Source organism: Tachypleus tridentatus, chromosome 1, assembly GCF_004210375.1.
Source record: "Tachypleus tridentatus isolate NWPU-2018 chromosome 1, ASM421037v1, whole genome shotgun sequence".
Classification (NCBI taxonomy): domain Eukaryota; kingdom Metazoa; phylum Arthropoda; class Merostomata; order Xiphosura; family Limulidae; genus Tachypleus; species Tachypleus tridentatus.
In genome coordinates, this window is record NC_134825.1 from 85,099,335 (window position 1) to 85,120,293 (window position 20,959).

The 20,959-nt window shown below is 32.9% G+C and overlaps 1 protein-coding gene across 1 annotated transcript; it reads right to left on the reverse strand.

Moving 5' to 3' along the window:
• Positions 1 to 15,934: 15,934 nt before the first annotated feature.
• Positions 15,935 to 20,688, reverse strand: LOC143232654 (uncharacterized). The gene is made up of 4 exons (XM_076468322.1): positions 20,593 to 20,688; positions 19,869 to 19,985; positions 18,456 to 19,412; positions 15,935 to 17,826 (listed from the first exon to the last, which is right to left on the reverse strand). Exons 1-4 carry the CDS (start codon positions 20,686 to 20,688, stop codon positions 17,212 to 17,214), a joined length of 1,785 nt encoding a protein of 594 aa, XP_076324437.1. The 3' UTR covers positions 15,935 to 17,211.
• Positions 20,689 to 20,959: the final 271 nt, after the last annotated feature.

Genomic DNA, 20,959 nt, shown 5'->3' on the forward strand with positions numbered 1-20,959 from the left:
TTGATTTTTGCTTTCTTGGAGTTTTTCATTTGTCATTTTTGGCAGGTGTTAACATCATTTACTTGTTGACAATGTTCCACAAATAAGTAAACATTGTATCGGCATAGTCTGTAGGCATTATTCAAAAACTTATGATGCAAATATTGTTTTTTCATAAGAATTACATACGCTAAATTTTGTCATACAGTACTTACTTTCAAATCCATATTTAACAAATGAATAGGAAATGCAAATATTTTTATTAACCAGTGATATTTATAATCACCACCAGGTTAGCACGTTACTGTATTCTTTCACTTATCATTTTATGTCGATCGATTTTTTCATTCTAATCTTAATTCGCTTCGCTTCGCTTCCTCTGTGTTGGTATTTAGGTAGTGATGTTAAATACCCAGGAGGGTCAGGTGCATAAGACCTTTTCCTCCATCCCGAACGTTGATGGCGTCTTATATATGTAAAAACGGCTCGTTTGGGTTGAGAAAATTTTTTACGTAGAGAAGTGAACAACGTTTCGACCTTCTTCAATCCAAACGAGCCGTTTTTACATATATATTTCTCTACAAGTGGGTTTTCTCGACATCACTGATTGTTGATGGCGTCTTTCGTTAAGTGATGGTTAATTGGTATAACTTTGGGCCAGAGTATGACACTGTACTCAGACTCGTTTCAGGGCAGTGTCCATGCATAGTCTCGACAATATTTTTTTTCTTTTTTATATATATATATATATATTTTATTTATTTATTTTTATTTTATTATTATTATTTATTTATTTATTTCTTCCATAGATAAAATACTACTAGTACTAGTAGTAATAATAATAAAATAAAATAATATAAGAAAAATAGGGTACAATAATATAAAACTGGGTTTAAGTGTCTAGTGCATAATGGCCAGGTTGTTTGATATTTATTAAATATATGTTAAAAGATGAGAGGTATTTAGGACTACTTTCATCATGTACGTAGTACCTGTCGAGATCACACATTAAATCATTTTTATGCCAATTCTTATTAAAATACTCTTGAGAATTATACAAGAGTCTTACAGATATTGTTTCTATATTTGTATACTTGTGCATGAATGTGGATGAAGTGCTACGTGGTACTTTATAGGCCGAAGTTAAAACTGAATTTTGTATTCTTTGTAGTTTCTGTAATTCTTTAGGTGCTATGTTTATCCAGGCAGGAGATGTGTGTTCTATTATGGGTCTGATGTATGTTTTGTAGATTTTAATTATGTTGTCTGTTGATATTCCTTGGTTTTTACCTGAAAGACTTCTTGCATAATTTGCTCTTTTCCAGATTCGTATCAGGATATTGTTTGTATGCTGTATCCACTTTAATTTGGTATCATAACTTAAACCTAGAAATTTAGCAGAAGTAGCAGTCATTAAAGTGATCCATTCATGTATAGCTTGGGTGGATCTTTTTTCAGTTTATTCAGTCTGCTGAATAATATTACTTGGGTTTTCGGAATATTAATTTTTATTCTATATTTCTGGCAGTATTCTTCTACGTTATTCAAGACTGGGTGGAGGTATGTTGCTGCTTTTGAAGGAGTGGGACACTTTTCCAGACCGCTACATCGTCAGCAAATTGTGATGCAAAACCTAAATTTAGGTCCAACAGAGGCATATTACTCACATACATGATAAATAAGATAGGGCTAACTACTCCTCCCTGCGGGACTCCTGCCTCGGGTGAAAAGATCCTGAGTGGGCCCCATTCACATCTACTTTACACATTCTGTTTTCCAGAAAGTTGGATAGCCAGCGAATAATTCCCTGGGGTAAAGCCATTTCTTGCAATCTATGACGTAATCCATTATGCCACACTGTGTCAAATGCTTTCTCAATGTCGAGAAAGCAAGCTACAGTGCATTCAGTTTTATTGAAGCTGTCTGTAATTGATTCTATTAGTCTTATTAGGTGGTCTGTAGTTTGTCTGTATTTTTTAAATCCGTTTTGAATTTCGGGTAATTTTGAGTTTACTTCTAAGTATATGGATAGACGATTACTAATTATTCTTTCTAAAATTTTGCCGATACAACTTGTTAGGCTAATTGGGCGGTAGTTATTTGGTTTATTGGCTGGCTTTCCTTTTTTCTGGAACATTAATATTATTGCTTCCTTCCAAGAAACAGGGATATATCCAGCGGATAATGATAGGTTAAATAAGGCTGTTGGGTGTTCATATAATCTCTGAGTACCGTGTTTTCGGAAGATAGCTTGGATGCCATCTTCTCCAGGAGCTTTGTTTTTTGTGTTTTTGATAGCAGTTTCTACTTCCATTACCGTGATATCTTTTATTAGTTGATGAGTGCTCCAGTCTGTTGTTTTCTCTGGTTGTAATAACGTGTTTACTGGGAATATAGGTGTGTATACGCTTTTGTTTTGATCAATAAAGTTATTGACTGTATTATAGAAGTATCTGTTCATGTCTGGTTCATGATGTGTTTTGAACGTGTTTTCTAGGTGTTTTTTAAATAGCTCAGTTATTTCTATGTTAGTGTACGCTGTTTTTCCATCTAGTTAGAGTGGTGGGTATTCTTTGTTTGTTGTTCCTGTATTCGTATATCTTTTCAAGTGTGTCCAGAATTATTTAGGATCTATTTTGTGATTCAGTTCTGAACAGAATGTGTCCCAGCTATTTTGTTTTTGTTGTTGGATTAGATGTTTTATCTTATTTCTTATAGTGTTTATTTGTGTTTTAGTGTGGGGTTTCGATTTTGTAGGTACTGTCTGCGTAGCTTTCTTCTGTCTTTTATTAAATGTATTATTTCTTGATGTGGTTGCCATGAGTGTGTTGTTGTGAAGTGTTTTTGTTTCGCTATAGAGCTGTTGGCTGCATGTTTCAGACACTCAGAGATTATATGATTATATGCATCTATATCTGATGCTTCCGCGGCAAAATTTAGTACTTCAGGTTGTAAAATTCGATTTATGACAGTTTGAAGTAATGGCCAACTGGCTTTTTTATAATTTAGTTTATCTTTAACTTTAGTTTTGTTTAAATGGGGGGTTAGATTGAAGATACACCAAACTGGGAGGTGGTCACTGTCTAAATCGTGACCGACATGAAAGTTTACAAATTGTACGAATATATTGTATAGGTCCAGTATTTCACTGGTGTCATGTGTGTACGAAATATGTGTCGGTGTTGCATCATTTAATAATATCATATTAGTTTCGGCTAAAAATTTATACAATATTTTGCCATTTGCGTTTGTACATCGACAGTTGAATGTTGTATGTTTGCTATTTAAATCTCCTATAATAACTATATTGGGATTTTGATTATATATGGAATTCAAAAGATCTGCATCTAATACTGTGCTAGGCGAGCAATAAATGCCCGTCACAGTTACGTCAGTTTTATTTTGCGTTCTTATGCTTATTATTACTGATTCGTTAGAGTAAGGTAGTTTAAGTCCTGAACTGTAAGTTCAGTTCTTTACAATAATAAAATTTCCTCGGTTGGGATCTCTTTTATCCTTCCTGTCGTGTCTGATAATGGAGTATCCTATTATTCTGAATCTATGGTAGTTATAGAGGGCAGTTTCACTAATTACAAAAACATCTGGTTTTATGGAATTCGTTATATCTTCAATCTCATGTTTCTTGGAAGCAATAGCACCCTGGATATTGATGTGTAGTACTATGAATTTATCCATAGTTGACAGAGTTCATGATATATGTTAAAATTTGCGGTAGGTATTTTAGGATGTTTTTCAAAATTATTTTAATGATTATGTCTGTGATACTGTTTGCATTATTTTGATTTGTGTATTCTGCCATTAGTTCAGAGAAGGTGGAAGTAATGGCATTAGTTAATGTGTTTTCTATATTCGTTGGTGTAGTTTTATGTGTGTCTTGAGTTGGTTTGGGTGGATCATCATTACTTGGTGATGGTTTTTCCTGCTGTGTGAAGATTTCTTAACCATTGCAGCATACGAGTTTGTTTGTGTTTTCTGGTACTTGAGTGGTAGTTTGTTTTGATGGTTCGTGAATTTTATTTGTTTGTGGCTTGTTCGTGTTTGGATTTTTTATTTTGTATAAGTGTTTCTTAATGGATTTATATTTTTGGCATCCTTTATAGTTTGCCGTATGTTCTTCCCCACAATTGCAGCATTTTGGTTTGGGGTTTTGTTTGGTGCATTTTGAAATGTGGTGATTTTCTCCACAGCCTACACAACGCGCAGTTGCTTGACATGCTAATCTTAATTCGTTTTTTGTTTGTTGTCGAATTTGTTTTTTTTTTTTTTAATTTCGCGCAAAACTACACGAGGGCTATCTGCGCTAGCCGTCCCTAATTTAGTAGTCTACGACTAAGGGGAAGGCAGCTAGTCATCACCACCCATCGCCAACTCTTAACTGTCGCATTATAACGCCTCCGTGGCTAAAAAAGCAAGCACGTTTGGTGTGACGGGAATTCGAACTCGAGACCTTTATGTTACGAGTCCGCGTCCTAACCAGCTGGCCATGCTGGGCCTATTTCGTTTACTCATTTTAGGTAAATCTTTAGGATCTTTTAAAACCTTAATATTCCTTAATTATCGAGTATCTGAGTTCTATAAAATATTCTCCACTCATCAGTTATGAACAACCTTGTCAAACATTAATTAAACATTCAGACCTAAAAGAACGGTGATGGACAAATAACTAATTTTTCACACACAGAGATTACCTATTTCGGCTAGCTCTAAAAATATAGTAATATTATGTATCTTTTTCTCAGACTATTGTAAAGAACAGTAGTTACGATTGTTAAGTCTTGATAAAAGTGTATTTTAATAAAGAAGCTAACCACATATATTGCCCTTCGTAACTTGATTACCATTAATATAATAACTATGACTGCCTGTAGCTATTTGTATTTTCAATTTGAACAGCATCTGATACAAGCCATGAGCTAAGCGGCCAGATCATATGGTTGGTTTATCAATCCCAACTTTGAATTACAGACAAAAACAAACGCAGTTAGGCAATAGCATTCACCAACACAAAGTTTTTGGCCTGTTTGGGAGAGAATAATGGAACTCACTGTCAATTTTAAAACACACACACAGCTCACAGAGCAGGGCCCGTCCATTGGTAACACGAATCTTGAACCTACCATCCCGCAATACGGCTAGGCAGACACTAGTACAGCAACTATCTTATATTTGTTTTTCTCTCTTCTATACGTCGTTTCACACACAAGTTCGAATTTTTTAAACTGTTCGTGATTTTTGTACTTTTAGCAATTTGTAATCAAATCTTGAACACATTGTTAGTGTATTCTGTTTGTTTTTAAATGATGTTGAATAAACAGAAACAAAAAGTATAGTTTAATACGTTCTTCTTTTGTCTGAAATATCATGCTGTTATTATTAATAGTTTTCCCATTATAGCACATCCACCTAACGCTGGGCAGGTTTGCAACAAATGCAGATACAGGTCTTAACAGTAAGAACAGACTATATTAAAGCGTAATTCAAGTCGTTGCTGTTTAGTGTTACTCGTTTTTATTTCTGTTTAAAGTGATCAATTTAATTGTTTAGTAGGAAGTAGTAAAAACATGAAACAAAATCCACCTTATAAATCTGAACATTGATATGTGTCAGATACACAGAACCGGAGACATTCTGTACCACCTTTACAAATAAACTAGGCTAAGCATTGTTTGTTTGTTTGTTTTTTGAATTTCGCACAAAGCTACTCAAGGACTATCTGTGCTAGCCGTCCCTAATTTAGCAGTGTAAGACTAGAGGGAAGGCAGCTAGTCATCACTACCCACCGCCAACTCTTGGGTTACTCTTTTACCAACGAATAGTGGGACTGACTGTCACATTATAACGCCCCCACGGCTAAACAGTTATAATATAAAAGTTCATTATAAATTCTTTACTTATTTTCACGCAATAAAAGGTAAGAGTGAAAACATTACAATATATCAAAAAAGATTTACAAAGCCCTAAAGTGTAATAAAAAAATTGGTCTACTTGGTAATAACAAAACGAAACATATCCAAAAAAGGACTTCTTCGAGTATGTATTGTCTTGAAATGAAAATACGTCATCACTTTAGGTTGATGCCTGATCGTTATAAAAAAACAACAACAACATAATACGTAATAGATGTAAACCAAAGCAAAATTAAAACCGTTTAATCTAACTACATACTTCTGAAGTAGTTGGTGGACCACCATAATCACATTACATATATTGAATTTATTGAATATCAATAAACTTATCATAATAACAAATCATATATCGTCCTTTGATCAATTTTGGAAAATTTGATGGAGAGAAAGGTACAGTTATATTGAATTTCAGAATATTTCATGGGAAAAGTCTGCCTTTAGTGTATTTAGAATATTTTTCTAAGATCTTGACTGGAAGTTTTCTTTCATGCGTGTCGCGACACCTAACGGTGAACCCAAATATTCCATGATGCAGCATAGATTTATAATTTATAAACACAATATACTTGTACTACTCAGATGCATGTTTTAAACTTAAGTAGATATTGACTCTGGTTACCTATACATATTATTTGTACTTGTGAATACGTAAGTCTACTTCATTTCAGTAATTTATTTTTAACTACATTTTTTGCTCAGTGCAGAGTAATATTAAGATACAACAGATAGCCCGATGTGGCTTTGCTATAAGAAAAAGACACACACACAATACTGAGATAATCAACTTTTTCTACCTCTTTGTGAGACAATTCGTAACTGCTGTTAATTCTATATGTCTTTAATTAATTAATTTACTTATCGTTATAGACCAGTATTAGGCTTAGCCTACTGTATTTTTATCACAACATTATACACCCATTCACATAGGGAGTAATAGGAATTAGAAAAGTGCATAATAATAGCATTTCACCTACATTATGTTCGCCACAACCACTGCCTAACGATGCTTTTCGCTCAATTCAGAGCTCATCAGGCCAGGTGGGGCATAATAAACATTTGCAACAAGAACAACTGTTATAATGTAAACGCTGTAAAAGCGTGATTGTGATAAATTTACTTGTCGTTACACATTAAATAAACATATAAATAACATTCCTACCACTGCTGTGTTTATTGTGTCCAATAGACTAAGCAAAACGCGTTGTCGGTAACGCATACGGTGAACATATGTTTCAAATATTATTATGTTACATCGTTCTAACAACTCTTGAAATTCTCTGGGGAACTAGAGATAGAATGGAGTGTCAAAAATGTAATAGGCCTAATATTAATGTCTAATGACAAGAAAATTAATTATAATTTAGCTTCACCAGCCTGAAAAAAACACAACAGTGTTCAAATCAAAACACTGTTCTTAATTAAATTCAAATACAACATTCGGTACCTAATTCTTATAACGTGAGTACAACGCCCCAGATGTTGGCTCATGAGAAAAAAAAAAAAACATTTGCCGTCAAAAGTGAAAGATTCATACAGTATCATACATCATTTTGTAACGTTTATTACCATTCTATTAATTTTAATATTATTAGAATAATCTACTCCCGAGGAAATGTGAAAATCTGTTCCTAAATGTTATCAAACCTAGGTCCTTGTCTGAATCTACTGTTGGATCTGTTAGATTATTGATGCAAATTTTGTGCAAAAGGCCAAACTGTTTTTCACATTTCTATTAATGGAAACAAATAAAGTTTGAAGCAAACTTCCAGATCTTACCAATTTGTTTGTACTATTGTTTGTTTGTTTTTTTTAATTTCGCACAAAGCTACTCGAGGGCTATCTGCAATAGCCGTCCTTAATTTAGCAGTGTAAGATTAGAGGGAAGGCAGCTAGTCATCACCACCCACCGCCAATCCTTGGGCTACTCTTTTACCAACGAATAGTGGGATTGATCGTTACATTATAACGCCCCTACGGCTGAAAAGGCGAGCATGTTTGACGCAACCGGGATGCGAACCCGCGACCCTCAGATTACGAGTCGCACGCCTTACCACGCTTGGCCATGCCGGGCCACTAGGCTAAGCAAGTTTTCAACTGGACACCAGAAGTTTTCCTTTAAAAAGTGTTTGATTACCTTACATTTTCTACAATTACTCTTTGATGTTTGACTTTTATTATATGAAAATATAAGTGATATTCATATTAAAGAATGATTTCCGACGAATTGTTGTCGTGTTTTTCTCTTTTAGCTTCAATACCGATTGATGAAGAAACTACGGCGTTTAACAAATGAACAGGCGTCATAGTGGCGGGATAATACTTCACTAATTACCTGTTTCACAATTTGTTTCTAGATGTGTCAGTTTCAAAGAATAGTCCAAGTTGTCTTTTCTCAGTAAGTTAATTGTTTTGTTTCATAAGATTAGTAACCTTTTTTTTGAAAGAAGCCTAACTTACGTACAAAACAAAAACATTTTGTTCTAAACATATAATAAATATTATGTTATATAAAACACAGAAATATTGTTTTTGAACAATTAATCTGTTCATTATTTATGCGACTGTAACACTTTTCATTACTTCCTGTTCTAAGATTTGAAAATAGCTCGTGAAATACTGAAGTTTGCACTGAACACATTCACGTTAAGATATCTTGAATATTCAGCAGATAATATTTTTTTTCTGTCTTTAAATAATAATTACAAGTACAGCATACCGTATTTTCCGGCGTCGAAGACACTATTTTTTCCACCAAAATAAATCTCAAAAATTTACCCTGCGTCTTCCTGGCCGAAGGTTACGTTGCTCATAGGCCTAAGCCTAGAAGAAGCGTTTCGATACTAGACTGTAATCCATGTCCCTTTATACGACCCAGAATAAAATGTATAAGTTACATAGTATTAAATAACAAATAAATAAACAAGAACAGGTCACCGTACATATGGTGCTGTAACACCGACACTCTTTTTAACTCCCCAGGTTTAGAATAATGTTATTACTGTTAATAATACATACACTTCAGTGGTAATATAAGGTAAACACTTTCACAGGTAAATATGATAAGCATATAGCTCACAAAAAACGAGAAGTGGGCAAGATGATTTATGTATCGTAAGTCACTAAACAATCCATGAAACATCTTGGTAAGATTGATGGAAGTGCTGGGACCTTATTCTTATGTTTATCTTTTTTTTTTTTTTTCAAAATTTAGCTAATCAAAATGGGGGTGCGTCTTCGATCCCGGAAATACGGTGAGTAATATTTTAATTAAATACGTAAATTATTTTATTCTGTAATTTAGTTCCAAACAACATGAAACAAGAGGAAATCCTCAATAGCCTTGGAAATTAAAAATATTTTAGGTAGGGGTCAGCCATACTGTTGTGCGTTGGCAATATTAAGTGTGAGACTCGGGTACATCCGATTCAGTTTTATTACTCATCAAGGATTTCTATTAGCCTACCTTCAGCTTGGATTTTGTTTAGGCAGGATTAGAGAAAATTAATCTATAAAACTTTGGAGATTGTCAAATAGATCAATCAAAAGAGTTCAACCCTTTGAATCTAAAAGTGTAATTAGATCTAAATCGGTTAAAAGATGACGGAGTTATAAGCTAAAAGTTTATATTTAAAAAAACAACAAAATTAACAGTCGTTATCAGTGATTCTTTCTATTATTCATTTAAAGCAGCTTCATATATATAACCACATCACTTACAACCAAAATATGATTTGAATGCGCACTAATTTATTAAAATTTACGATTATGATAACACGATCTGAACAGATATCAGATGACAATCACTGAACCATGTTAGGTTTGTAAAAGAGAAATCAGTTCTCGCTCTGCTGTGGTCTTACGTGACTGCAAACATCCTTTTTTTTTTTTTTTTAAAATTCCAGTCATCCTTTAAAAACTATTTTCAGAAATACGAAAGCAGGCGATGAATAATGTTTTCCTTCAAAGTTCATTATCAAAAAATAGTGAGTAATTGCAAGTAGATCAGACATGTATTAAAATTTTAATACACTCTCTTAAAGCTATTTAAAAATAGAAATTCAAACATAGAAAGGACTATTAAAGATTTCGTGAACAGCCAATAGAGTCATTGACAGTTGAAAACTGGAGTCGTCATTTAAGTGCCAAATTCATTTTTTCATGTAACTTTTAAATTTATCCTTATACATGCATTTTAAAGAAAGGTACAAAAAATATGAAATTTATGAGCTTATTAGGTTCGGTGAGAAACTTAAAAGAAAAAAAAAAGGATACTTGATATCCTTCTTGATGGTAACCAGGTACGTATAACATGGGATTATTGTAACTTGACTGTTTACAATGTCTTGCTGTTTTTAATGGGTTTTCGTGTACTCTGAGATGTCTAAGTACACCTATAAAACAATAAAAGTAAAGGAAAGAAGACTTTTACCCTACGCAGACTTCTTAAGTTACTTAGCTTTATTAGACATTGATTTTTGAGGCAAACTATGGTCAAATGTAATGTTAAGTCTACAATATGAGAGTTAACAGAAATACTTCCTTGTTAGTAAATAAATCAGACACCAAGAGTAAAGGTTTTCCCACAACAATTAAAATAAACGAGAATTTATATTAATTGCACAAATTATTTCATTAAATGTTTGCTCCAAAATTTGCCAGCTTCTGAGGCATCGTTTCTAAAACACTGGTGACATTTGAAAGGAGTTTTGTCCACATATACTTTCAAGTTACATAAAACTATTAGGGTTATATCCCACAATTCTTGAACGTTTTAGATAAACAATCAATATCGTTGCACATATTCAAACTTAGGTTAACTTTCAGATCGTATTAACATGCATAAAACTCTGATCCACTTCTTAATGTACCCACCCAAGATGTATATCTACTTCAGTCAATACAGAATAGTCATGCACATGTCTAAAAAAATTTCATTAAACCAATGACAACATAATGTGAAACTTAGAAAGCTGTAAATTTATTGTATTATTTCGGGTTAGTGCTAAATCTTGAACAATGCAAGATCAGGAAATATTCCATGTGCTCATATTAATGCACATCTCCCAAATTTAATTTTCACGGCTATGTCATTGACATACTGAAATATCATTATCAGTTTATCAATCGTGTAAAAGATGCACCCAGAATGTCATCTTTATAGATAAGAAATCTTTAGGTGTGTTTAGCGTACCTCAGCTTCCTGAAAGTGACTAATGAATTACATAAGTTGAATTACATGATACAGAACTAATGAATTACGTAGATTGAATTACATGATACAGAACTAACGTAACCCTTCTGAAAGTGGCAACAAGTACAGTTTCATTGTTAATTATTACTTCTGAGAATTGTCTTCTAATCCATCTAGACAGTCATGCATCCACACCAAAGAAAAGAAGCAGATGCATATGATGACCAAAAGCTCATCAAAGTGTGAATTATCCTTCTTTCAATATCCACTCAAACTCCTTGATCCTTAAGGAAAACTGTGTTACTTCAATCCAGCTACATGGCCATATCATCATGCTAAGAACAAATTCCATGAGTAATTCATCTAGTTTCTATCACCATTTGAAATTCGTATTAATAACATAACTGATCAATAGCCTCATTAATAAGGTTGACAGGTACTTGAAAGTTGGGTATCCCAGGAGTTAGGGAATTAGGCAGTTTCTCTTCTTTGTGCTAATGATATAAGTATCACAGTGAAGAGAAAGAAAATATAAACAGCACACCCAGCCAAGCAAAGGAAGCAAACTTGAAAATTAAAAGAAGCACATCGGCAACAACAACAACAGAAAACCGTAAACTAAACAGAGCAGAAGGAGTGGGAGTTTGATGTTAAGGAAGAATGGGGGTATCCTGAGAACTTTTACTGGATAGTCGTCAAAAATGTTATCCATCCAGTTCCCAAGTAATCTTAAAGTATAAGGCTAAAAGGCATAGGAAGCTGAAATGATAAAAGTTCAAAAAAATAGCACCTGAAAATATACTTTTGAAAATCATCTGGAACAATTAAATACAGTGATACAGGAAATCAAACATTATTTCTTGATAACAAAGACGGGAAAATGAGTTTTTTTGCCATTAGAAGACGGTGGCTGCTTTGGTAATGAATTAAGCAGATAGTAGGTTTCTCTTGGATGCTTTTTTTAATATCCAAATGCTAATTTCAAAAATATATTCTTAACAGAAGAAACAGTAGAGGTTTTGTCTACGTAACGTTTGAAAGTGAAAGGATAAATCTATGAAAGGTTTTTGTAGTGTTTGTAATTTCTTGAGAGTGTTTCCTGACATGCAACAGATTATCATGGAATTGTATTCCATTAGCGCTCTGAAGACATTGTAGATTAGTAAAGTTTTAGACCTTTGACATCCTCTGACACGATACACTTTCTTTGGTAACAATAGAATTCTATCATACATTTTGGCCATTATTTCGTTGAAGTATATTTTTCACGTAAACGTGTTGTTAAAATAATACCTAAGGACTTTACTATTTTTGTGAACATGATAGGTACAATTTCGACGTTCTTAGCTCTTGGGAATTTCATATTTAAACTAGTTTGTTTTTTGTTTTTGAATTTCGCACAAAGCTACTCGAGGGCTATGTGTGCTATTTAAACTAGTATGAACTATTATGGCCTGTGCTTTCCAGATTAAGGACAATTTGTCATTTATTCCACCAAGTTTTGTAAAGTTTAGTGATTACGGGACTTTGCTAGCTACAGGAAGTAGGCCGCGAAATGTACTCCAAACCACAAATTTTCTCAGTGTATATAATGGTTGAAGAAGTTCTGCATGCTGTTAACGTGTAAGATACATAAAAACACATTAATATCGAGCCTTGCTGGACTCATCCACTAAACGAGAAATAGTATGATTTCGTATTTTTAATACATATTTCAATGGTACAGTTTAAGAGAAAACTAGAAATTCATTTAGCGATCGCAGATGGAATGATATCATCCAGTGATTCAGGTGTTTGGATATCCATGTTTTTATGTATGAGCTAGATACCGTTGTGTGAGCTATACAACTGTTCAGCATACTTTTACTTCCAATTACTGTACTGAAGATAATTCCAGTTAAAAGCTGACTAACTCAATAACGTTACTGTATATCCTGCTACCATAACGACATCGCTCAGCTAGATAACGTTTCAAGCAGCTTCCACTTAATTCCTTGGTATATGAAAGCGGATTTCTTATGTCTATTATTTCACTAAAACAGATAATGGCAATGCATTAAACAACATTCTTAACATTTTTGGACATTATAATCTTCTTTTCAACATGTGTGCGTGAACATTTTATTGTTTTAGTGTCCAGTATGTAGAGCTACGGAGTTTTTCTTGAAGACCGGCAACTTTCACAGCAGATCCTTTCCTAAGAAACCATTGTCTAAAGCACGAGTGTACATATCTAGTCACAAACACATCAGTACAAAGTTAATCTTAGCTTGCTAAAGTAGAAGATTTACTTACAATGTGACGTCAATTCCTTAATTGTATGATCCAGCCACTATTCCTCTAGATAAATCTGGCTTCCATGTCTGCCTGAGTTGTTGGTAACACCCAATTTACACTCTATTAATTTAAACTATTCACCATAGCTTAACATCAACCTTCTTACATGTACTTCAGCACGAGATGGAGCAGAATTTGCACATACTGTTTCCACCTTATGAAAAATTTGTTTGCTTGCTTGAAGTTAAGCACAAAGCTACCCAATAGGCTATCTGTGCTCTACCCACCACGGGTATCAAAACCCGATTTATGGCTTTGTAAATCTGTAGACATGCTGCTGTGCCAATTGGGAGTCCTTATGAAGGGTTACATATAAACTCCACATCTATTAACCTAGTAAGTCACAATTAAAAACTCTGTTGTTAACGGTAAGGGTGATATGACTTCTAATTGTGAAGAAAAGTACTAAATTAGCACATTGCTGCTAAACAGATTTTAATATCCAAAGATAAAAATGTAAATCCAATGTTTACACTTCCTACCATTCATTCCCAACATGTTTAAAGATATTAAATCAATAATTAAAATATTTTTCTGCAACTCATTTATATCTTTTATATTAATATTTTAACCATCTTTTATTTGAAGCTTATTCATGTCAAAACTGTAAACGGACATAATTGCAGTACTCAAACAAAAGAATACTCGCGATCACAGCTTAAAATTAATTAAGCTTACTTAATCGACAACTAAATTTTGGCTCCATATCCTTTGATTCTTTTTTGTAGTTTCCATGTCATTGCTACTTAATATAGTTTACATTAAAAGCAAAATGACCTATTTCACACTCACATAAGATTGTTTTGTTTCTTTCATGAATTTTACCACGAAAACCTCATAATATATATTACTATCGCATTATAAACAAGTAGGCAAAATAACAAAATATTCTACTTTTTTAAAGATTTTGATTATTTTATGAGGGCCAACATGACCAGGTGGTTAAGGCGTTCGACCCGTAATTTGAGAGTCGGGGGTTCGAATCCACATCACACCAAACATGTTCGACCTTTCAGCCGTGAGGGTGTTATAATGTTACGGTCAATGTCACTATTCGTTGGTAAAAGAGTAGCCCAAGAGTTGGCGATGGGTGGAGGTGACTAGCTGCCTTCCCTCTAGTCTTACACTGCTAAGTTAGGGACGGCTATCGCGGATAGCTCTCTTGTAGCTTTGCGCGAAATTCAAAAACAAACAAATAAACAATTATTTGAATTTATACAATCAATAAATTTTGTTATTCTAAAGACTGCTTATTCACTTGAAATCATTTGGTCTTAACATTTAATTGTAAAATACTTAGTTTCACATAATTTCTAGTTATTAGCTAGTAGTGTTTTATATTAAATGTTTCAGTTAAGAATTTAACATGTATTACTTCAGTAATATTATTTTTTGCTCCGGTAAAAAGTTCATGAAACAATGGACAATTTAATATGTTTCTTTATTTTAAGAGCAAAGCCACAATGGGCTAGTTTCTGTGCCCACCGCGGTGAATTTAATCCTGCAACTTAGAATTTTAGGTCCGTGAATTTACCACTGTCTGTCTTAGTGTAACCGGTATTATATAAAAAAACCCAAAACTAGATGTTCAGTATCTTACCAGTAGATGGCGTATGTTTAATACTGATGGCAAATTATGTAAAGTTTGATGTAAAAGCGTCTATAACAATTCTAGAAATGATTTCATTTCGATTGTGGACAATTTCAAATTCGCATGATATTCTAAACATAGAAGTAACTTTTGTGAGTTCATACTTAAGAAAGGAATGCTTATAAGTGTCCTCTTCTCAATACCGGAGTGTTAAGTCATAGCATATAATGTTAGAAACATCCTTGCCTAAGTTATAGCTTCCAGTAATATTAGTAATATTTCTGAAAATTACGTACCTTCGTATAAACGCAAGGTGTACATTTTGTAAAAAAAAATAATACGGATTACTCAGGGCAATCTCTGACACGATTATCTTAGTGTTAAGAAAAATTGATAGAAATTTTTGGGCTCGTCTCCCTAAATGACTTTTACGGAAACGCATTGCGAACTATATAAAACTGGAAAAATTCACATATGTAGAACTCATAAAACTTTAAAAGCCACCCCTGTTATCTCCATAGATCGTAGGCTAAATGTAGAAAATCCTGTCAAGATGGAGAGAATGTTTTAGAAACATTAGTGAAAATCCTGAACAAAAATGTTTCGAATATTCTTGACACTACTTTATGTATACAAACTAAAGAAAGATAAGAAATAATTTCGGACGTCCTCATAGAACACAAATAGACTTGGTAATCCAAACTTATAGAGAATTGAGAATTATTTCCATAATCCACGTAGATCAAAAAGAAAAGTTGTACACTGTACATATGAGTGAATGATTTCAGAAGATTTCGTAAAGCAAATGCAAAAAATATATTTACCAAACTCATAAGCCATGAAGATTTTATTGTAGAAACCCTAAATGGTCAAATATAAAATGTCAGTTTATATTCAGTTTTCGTCTACATCAGTGAAGTCAGTGAACATATAGGCAAATGTTTTGGACGCATTAGAAGGTATAAAATTTATTTCTATTTACATGATTTTAATGTTGTATTTATTCTAATTGTAAACAAATGTTTTTTACGTACACGTGGCATTTTTAAATCATTAAACTATTTGTCGATTGGTTGTTTAAACTAATAGAATCATACATTTGTCTCTAAGCTCATGAAATATTGGTGCAGATATTTCTATATTAACACTCGTTGTCGAGCTTATGAAACACAATATTAAGACATGTTTCGATGGTTTATGTAAATCCTTTTCAAAGCTGCAAAGTCCTGAAACATCGTTTAAGACAACAGTTAATTTTCTTATAATATAGTGCAACCAATAATCACAGTTCTTTTTTTGAAATGGTAGATCAAATAAAAATAAGATCGAACACAACCAAAGACTTAAATCGAAACTCATAATTTAAGGTTTATAAAGCAGATGTAAGGCACTAGTGATACTCTAATTAATGTCTTCTAGTTGTCACTAACATAAGAACAATGATATTTTATTAGATAAGAAATGACAATTTTTAAAGTTTAATCATTAATTAAACTATTTATGTAATGTAGTTAATACATCTTAATTGTGAATACCTGATTTAAAGCCGAAGATGAGCATAACATTAACATGGGTCTAAAAGTAAAGCGCCATTGTAACATTCACAGAATAAGTTTTATATATATATTTTCTCATACGAACAGTGACTTTAACTACGACAACGTAAGTTTTCCAAAATTCGAACATGCATTGGGTTCAAAGAAGTAAAAGCGTTTTGCACGCATTGAAAATAAATGCAAGTTTTAAGAGTTCATAACTTTGAACTAAAATGATTTGCAGAACTATATAGATAAAATAAGATAAAAGTTTCAAGACATGTGAAGGTACATATAATTCCATACTGTAATTATAGTCGAATGTTTGAAATTGGACCTTTCCATCTAACATTAACTACTACGAAGCAACTTCACTCATAAAAACATTTTGTTGGACTATTAATTGTTTCCTTCTTGCTATATACATATCAAATAAACTATATAGTGTAAAACGGACAACCCCAATATATACAAACAAATAACTATGTTCATATTTCTTTTGAAATAAATGGTGGTGGCAAGTGATAACTAAATATCTGAACGTGTATAAGTCTCCATCATCAGCTTCTAGTGTGATTAGGATTGGCATGTCTTATACATAAACTACATGACTTGAAGACTAAATACTTTTAGAATATCAACAAAGTGCTATTATCCACGTACAAACTGATTTAAATGAGGAGTCCTAATCCTTGAATTTCGAAAGTATTGAGGATTCCTATAAATTCGACCTTTCTGAGTAGAGGGAATTAACTTATATTGTCTATAAGAATTTCGTGGAAGTCCTTGGAAAGAAACTGATGTGTCAACTGCTTCTGGTTCTACATCAACAATGGAAGCAGCTTGAGTTTTAATGTTTGGCTCCTTAGCCTCAGGAACAGCCGTTAACGATTGAAAGTCTTGTTCTGGTGAAACAATTATGTCTTTGAAATTTCCTTTATTTTCTAAATTATAGGGGCTAGAAAGTTCAATTGCCGATTGTCCAGGTAGGAGAAATGTATCTGGTCTTCCATTTACAAAATTTAACGATCCTCTAGTTACCTGAAGTTCTGAATCGGCATAAACTGGTGGCCTATTAGGAAATCCTACTATTTCATCGTTAAAAACGCCTCTGAAGTGAAAAGCATTTCTGTCATTTAATACATATCCTGGTTCTGTGTCACTATAAACTGGTATTGTTCTGAGTTTTGCAGTTCCTCTAAAATATCGGGTACGAGGATAAATGACAAATGCAGGTGAATCCAAATCCCAATTGGAGTAGGTTGGCTAAAAATAAATGTTTAAGACAAACAAATTATGAGGTATAGGAACAAATACAAATTTATGTTTTTAAAGTTCAAGAGTTACTTTTACTTTAAGATTTTAAGTAAAATGGGCTCTTGAATTGTTTCAAATAAGATTTCGGTATATATATTATTAGTACACTTACAGTCTTTGCCATTAGTTATTTATAACCACCATAAGAAATAGTATTTCGTCCTAAAATGTTTAGTATTGATTTTTAACAATAGTGGTTGTATTTTTACATTTAATCTTACAAACATTGCGATTTTAAAAGAGATTGTTGTCATTTATAATTAAGTATAAAGCTACACAATGAACTATCTGTGCTCTGCTCATTACAAATACATGTATTTAAACCCAGTTTCTAGTGTTGTATGTCAGCAGACATACCGCTGAACCACTAAGGGGCTTTAAAAGAAAATTGGTAAAACGACATGGTTGTAAAAAAAAAAGAAGAAACATATGAAAATCTATATATTGTCATGTTTATATTTAGAAGACAGATGGTATTAATTGTTTATTGTAGATCGTGAACTAACAGCTAAAATTTTTCCGTGCAAGAAATAGTTTTGATCATTACTTTCTTTAATTATTTATTATGATGTAATTACCTGGATTTGAAGATTAGGTGAAACGGAGGATACTAGGAAAGGTTCTTTTAAAACACCATTTTGTTTCTGTAGAATAGTTGGAGGACCTTCTTTGGACACAATTGGTTTCGTTTCTTGTAAAACATCAGGTATTTGTATTGGTTCCTGAACAGGAGCATCTGGTACACTTACTCCTGGTGATTCTTCTATAACAGCTTTCTCTTCTTTAGTTATTACAGGTACAGGGGGAGGAGGAGCAGGAACCTCTTCCTCAATTGGAGGCGGTAAAGATTCTTCTAATTGAGAAACCTCACTCACTTTATCTGTGGGCGTTTGTATTAGTTTTTCACCTATTCCCTCTTCTATTCCTTTTTCTATATCTAAAACTTTCTCATCTTGGATGTCAAGAGGTTTTGGCTGATCAAACTGACCACCAGAAAGTGGAGGATCCAATGGAGGAAGAGGATCAATTGGTGTTGGTGAAGAAGATTGAAGAATACTTTCCTTCACTTGTTCAACTGGAACGTTTTGAACTTCTGGTGTATTTGCTACACTTTTAGAAATAGCAATTTCTGGACTTTGAGGTGGGAGATCAGCTTGAAGTTTGGAAAGTTTTATGTCGTTAAGTGGTGATAAAGGAAGTGTTGTGAATTGCGTAGGAAGATATGGATCAGAGTCATCATACAGCAGCTTATAGTCTATATCAGTAGGGAACCCATAATGTAATTGAGGAGGAAATCCATATTCTACTCTGTAAGGAGGTACCTGTTTAATAAGAATATCCTTGGGTATTAATGGAGGTCTATGAATTTTCACCGGCGAGTGATAGACACCATGTTCTATCGTTATTCCACCTGGACCAATCTCACCATTTACAAACTTTACCAGACGAGAAAGTCCTAATGGAATATTTAACTCATAATGGCCACGTATAGTTCCAATTCGATCTGTTTTTACATGTCGACTGGGTTTAAGTCCCTAATAGAATAAACGAAATAAACAAGATTTGCATATAGGTTTTACATTATAACGTATAATTTCAAAGTGGTTATTATAATCGTCTTTAACCTCAGACTAGAATATTCCTTTGATTTAAAAAAGAAACAAAATTCCTGACTGAAACTCAACACAAATGTCACTACGTGTTCTTTTAATAATTAATTTCGCGCATTTTAATGTACAGTGATTTAATATGAGTAATTTAATGAACATTTAAAGTAACAAAGCTTTAAGAACTGCAATATTAAATCAATAAATTTAATTAAAAAATCGTAACATATTAGTTTAAGTAACTTAAAATTACATAGAACTAGATTTGTAACGTCACATTTGACAGAAAAATGCATCAACTGTGTTGTCATCAGATCAATTAAACTTATCACAAAAGTTTGAGCACATGAAAGAGGCTTACTGTTTTCGCTCATCAGTACTTACGTAATCATGATCCGAATACGGTTCGCCAATTTGTCTGACTGGAAGTTCGATCTCTGAAGATACTGTCGTGAGTACTACTCCGATAAATCCCAGAAACGACCATCTTACAAATAGAGTCTACAACCCAAAAATAACAATGAACATTAACAAAGTAGTAAAGACATCATTTCAGTTCAGAAAGTATGAATAAATAAATATCAATAAGTTAATCAATTACCTACATTTCTAACTAATGTTTGACGTTTGTTTTGGTATACAGAGCCAAATATTTCTTCTTTAATACAAAAAACTACGATTGCTAATCAACTATTTATATTCACATAATATCTTATAGAGTGTGAAGATTTATTGTGTAAAGTATTCTGTGAGAATTGTGATTGTTAATATAAAATTATGCTTACAAATCGTTTTATATATAATAGACTCACAAATAAATCTTTTATATCTTGCTGCTGGAACCGATACTTACAAATGGTACTTTTAGCGTATTAGGAAAGTAAAGCTAACTAGCTGTCTTCCCTCTAGCATTTGCTAAATTATGAACAGCTAGAGCAGATAGCACTCGCGTAACTTTGCGCGAAATTAAAAAAACAAAAGCAAGCACTTTATATAATAGCTAATTGTGTATATTATTATCGTTCTAATGTTTAACTTATTTCGAAATGTATTCAGTGAAAGTATCCTTGATCAATCTCCTTAGAATAGTTGAAATTAAGGGCTCTACCAAAAAATCACTTCTAGAAGCCCATATTTCCTCAGCAGTAGCACCACATAAACTATCATTACACACTTGATTTTTATATTTTTCGTACTTTTTCATTTCTATTAATCATTTTGGTGTAATAGAACATCTACTAATTCAATATCTAAAACAATGAATAATGGGCGGATAATTAAAAACAGGCGAAACATCTTTAGCAAAATATGTGGCGAGTTCTACACACATTTTATTCACTGGGATAATGTAAAAATATTTAAGCAGGTTACAGAAAGAGATGAACCACAGATACAAGAATCCTTAAGAATAGTTACAAAACAAAATTAATATAAATCTAGGTTTAAGTCCAGGAGCCATAAAAGTGAATTTCTGG